At 32.6% G+C, this 4,097-nt stretch overlaps 2 protein-coding genes across 2 annotated transcripts; both read left to right on the forward strand.

Annotated features, from left to right (window-relative positions):
- Nucleotides 1–3: 3 nt before the first annotated feature.
- LOC106778633 (cytochrome P450 CYP72A219-like) lies at nucleotides 4–812 on the forward strand (the record flags this gene model as incomplete). The annotated part of the gene is made up of 2 exons (XM_014666616.1): nucleotides 4–138; nucleotides 215–812. Coding segments are annotated over 2 exons (567 nt in total), but the record flags the coding sequence as incomplete, so codon positions are not given.
- Nucleotides 813–2,273: 1,461 nt separating this feature from the next.
- On the forward strand, nucleotides 2,274–4,091 carry LOC111240711 (cytochrome P450 CYP72A219-like). The gene is made up of 2 exons (XM_022776258.1): nucleotides 2,274–2,661; nucleotides 3,809–4,091. The coding sequence occupies exons 1-2, from the start codon at nucleotides 2,388–2,390 to the stop codon at nucleotides 4,060–4,062; spliced, it is 528 nt and encodes a 175-aa protein (XP_022631979.1). The 5' UTR covers nucleotides 2,274–2,387; the 3' UTR covers nucleotides 4,063–4,091.
- Nucleotides 4,092–4,097: the final 6 nt, after the last annotated feature.

The raw sequence follows: 4,097 nt of genomic DNA on the forward strand, positions 1-4,097 counted from the left end.
ACCACTTCAGTTTTGCTGGTTTGGACAATGGTGTTATTGAGTAGGTACCCTAATTGGCAACAACGTGCAAGGGAGGAAGTCTTCCAAGTCTTTGGCAATGAAAAGCCAAGTTTTGATGGTTTAAATCGGTTAAAGATTGTAAGTACTGTATTCTGTATCTTATAATAAATTGTATGTCCTCTGTACTCACTAATAAAAATCTTTTCTGTATCAGGTCACTATGATTTTGAATGAGGTTCTTAGATTATACCCACCAGCAATTGGATTGGGTCGAGTTGTTAAAAGAGATCTGAAACTTGGAAAAGTAACATTACCTGCCGGAGTGCATGTTTTCCTCCCAACAGTTTTGGTTCACCACGACAGTGAACTTTGGGGTGAAGATGCTAAGCAGTTCAATCCAGAGAGATTTTCTGAGGGAGTTCTGAAAGCAACAAATGGTAGAGTTTCATTCTTTCCATTTGGAGGGGGTCCTAGAATATGCATTGGACAAAACTTCTCCTTACTGGAAGCAAAGATGGCTTTGTCAATGATTTTACAGCATTTCTCATTTGAACTTTCTCCAGCATATACTCATGCTCCAACTATGTCAATCACTCTTCAGCCACAGTATGGTGCTCATATCATTCTCCATAAAGTGAAAATATGAAAATAAAACACATTAAAAGCTAGTAATGTAATAAAAAAATCCCTCTTAGATCCTGTCTTATGTTTAATAGTTACTTCCATTTACATGTTGATAACAATAACGCTTATAATGTAATAACAAAATGACTTCTGGGATATTATCATATGTTTAATGGCTTTCCCATTTACATGTTTGTGTGAGATTACCTTTTATCAGCTGTTACTTTGTAATTCAACTGACAAAACATCAAAAAAAGGATTTCTTTCTAAAATACATCCAACTAGACTCTTTAAACTTAGTTGTTTTAAAAGATCGAGAGTTTAAATGATCGAATCTTTGTTTAATTTTGACCAGCATTCTTGATGAACCATCCCTTAAAGGTTTGATTCAAGAAATTCCTTTATCTGGTATTTTCAGTTTATGTTTAAATAGAGAGTTTCACAATTTTTTTAGAACATTTGAATATATGGAATTTGAAGTGATCTCATTTGTAATGGTTTCAGTTTTCAAATATTATGTTTAGAGAAGGAAATTCGAATGATTGAATTTTAACTATTTATTAGGTAAAGTATTTGATGAGATAAGTTCATTCAAGCTATATGACTCAAGTCAAGGGAAGATATCCAAATGGGTGATGGTTTACAAAAGCTTGATGGTGGTGAAAGTATGATGCACATGTGGTGATTATGATGTGATGAGACGATGACTCTCCTCCTTCAAGTTACATGACTCAAGTAAGGGGATTTGGGTGTTGTGAGAAGAGTGGGTCAACTCTTAAGGAAAGATAACTAGAGAAAACCTTTAAGAAATACTCTAGCTTTGATGACCTAAGTTGAATAGTATCCATAACAATATTCAATTCAAAAGTAAATTTATAAGGAGGAGATACCTCTATTTATAAGTTCAGGTAACCCTAAAGGTGTCTCCAAATTGTATATGTAAAACTCTAAGACACTAACTTGGAGACTAAGGTAAAATTTTCTCCATAATGACACAGGACCTATACTAAAAAAGAGAAATTTTGTCCATTAAGAGCATCTCACACGATTACTATTAAGAAGAAATTCTCTCCATTAGAAACATGTCATATGGTAAGAGCATGTGTCTTCATCAAATAGTGTTAATCTAACCAAAATGTTAAAGTTACAATAATATCTAACCTGAGGTTTATAAAAATAAATATATTGATTTCTATAATGACATTTTCATATGACATAAATTAATCATTTATATGAAAACAAACGTATGGATTTAGTATTTTGTCCTATAATATTAATCATTTTAAAAATATGTTAAATACATTTATTTAAAAAATTATAAAAAGTTAACCATCTATCATACATAATATTTCATCATTAATAATAAAGCGAATGAACACACTCGTGAAGAATTATTTTAATTTATTTAATAGTTTTTAGTGAAAAATTTGAATATAATAAAACTAAATAATAATTTATATCTAAATAAAAATAAAAATAATTTTTATACTCATCTTAATAAACTCACATCAATATACCCTCTCAAACAAATTTTGAATTTCTTAATATTTTTGAATGATAAATATAAATTATAATGGAAAAATATCAAAAGCCTGTTATTTTCTTGTTGGAATAAACAGAAAAAGACAAAAACAAAGAGAAGTTGAAATTGATAACTTGGTGAGTAGTGTATCTCAAAAGTATAGTCTTTGATTGAGTTTTGCTGCCTCAAGTTTGATCATCCTTCTCTATTCTCATTGCCCTTGCCAAAAAGCAAGACAGATATGGAAGCAGCATGGGCAACAACTCTGATTCTCATAGTGATACTTGTTCTGATATGCGCATGGAGGATTCTGAACTGGTTATGGTTCAAACCAAAGAGACTTGAAAAGCTGCTAAGAGAGCAAGGCTTTCAAGGCAATCCATACAGGCTTTTGTTTGGAGATAGCAAGGACTTGCTCAAAACGAGAAAGAAAGCCTTATCCAAACCTATGAATCTCTCTGATAACATAATTCCACGTGTGTCTTCCTACACCCATCATACTGTCAACACACATGGTATGTTTCTATTCTTTTCACGGCTTTTCTTTTTGAATGTTCTACATGTAGTGACTATGTTTTATATAGTTGTGTTTGTTTGGTTTATGTTACAAGATTGTTGAGAGGTTGCATATGGGGTGTTGATTAGTTCACTTCATTGAATTGACACCTTTAAATATTTGTTATAGAAATTTAGATACATGAAAGAGTGGAAATAGGCTCTTTGAAAAATCTATGTAATGAAAGACATTTTAGGATAAATGTGAAAAAAATTACACTGATTTGTGCTTAACAGCTTCCAAGTAATCCGAGAAAGTAAAAATGAAGTCATTTTTCTTAAGAAAATTCTCACAAAACTGGGGAGAGTTCAGAAAACAAGGTGAAATCTCTATTTGATGATGGCTATGACTAATGCCTTTCCATATGCCTCCAATGGCATTCTCAACGGAGATTTCTATATATGAATGACCAAAACAGGAAACCAGTGTAAAACACGTCAAGGACTTAAAAAAAGTGAAACAAATCAAGGGAAGAGAAGTTAGTGATCCATGTTTGGTCTATCGAGAAGAAGGTTCACCAAAGAGATACATTACCGATGAAATCTTAATGGATCTTTCATCTTTTATATAGTATTCTAGTTTTTTATTTCTATCCAATGTGGGATTTGGACTCACACTTGAATTTCCAACAATTTAAACCATAAAACATTTGAAGAAATATATTCTTTACATTATGTCGTAGCCCCAAAATCAGAGAACATAAGAGACATTGCTCATTCCGTTAAAACATAACATGTACACTGAAGAATTTGGCATGTGCTCACTTAAGGCACAGTGCATAAGCCTCCTATTTTAGCTCTCCTTGTGCATACAACAGGGGAACACATAGTAGTACTCTGATATATCGTTTTCCTTTCCTTGATTGAATGTATGTTTACATAATATACATGATGTAGCAGAATCAAAATCCACTTGAAACAAACTCCAGTCAAGGCATGTCAGATTATTGGTGTGTGCACAGTGCTAATCCTAATAGCCCTAGCCCTTACTGTTAGTTAAAATAAATCTTAATATGAATCAACTGTTATTAGTCATTTTTCTTTCCTTTTATATGTTATCTTTAGTGTGGAACTGTATGAACCTTACAAATTGCCGACGGTATGCAGGTAAAAACTGTTTTATCTGGTTAGGACCAACTCCAAGGGTGACCATCTTAGATCCTGGGCAAATCAAAGATGTACTTAACAATATGTCTGACTTCCCAAAGCCTGACACAAATCCACTTGTCAAGTTACTAGCAACCGGCCTTGCCGACCATGATGGAGAAAAGTGGAGCAAGCACAGAAGGTTAATCAACCCTGCTTTCAATTTAGAAAGATTAAAGGTCAGTTGCTTGCATTTGATAGATATAGACTTTTGATCTGTTTTAAAACATCAGAACAAAAAACATAAATA

The sequence above is a fragment of the Vigna radiata genome, unplaced genomic scaffold (assembly GCF_000741045.1).
Source record: "Vigna radiata var. radiata cultivar VC1973A unplaced genomic scaffold, Vradiata_ver6 scaffold_987, whole genome shotgun sequence".
NCBI classification, from domain to species: Eukaryota; Viridiplantae; Streptophyta; class Magnoliopsida; order Fabales; family Fabaceae; genus Vigna; species Vigna radiata.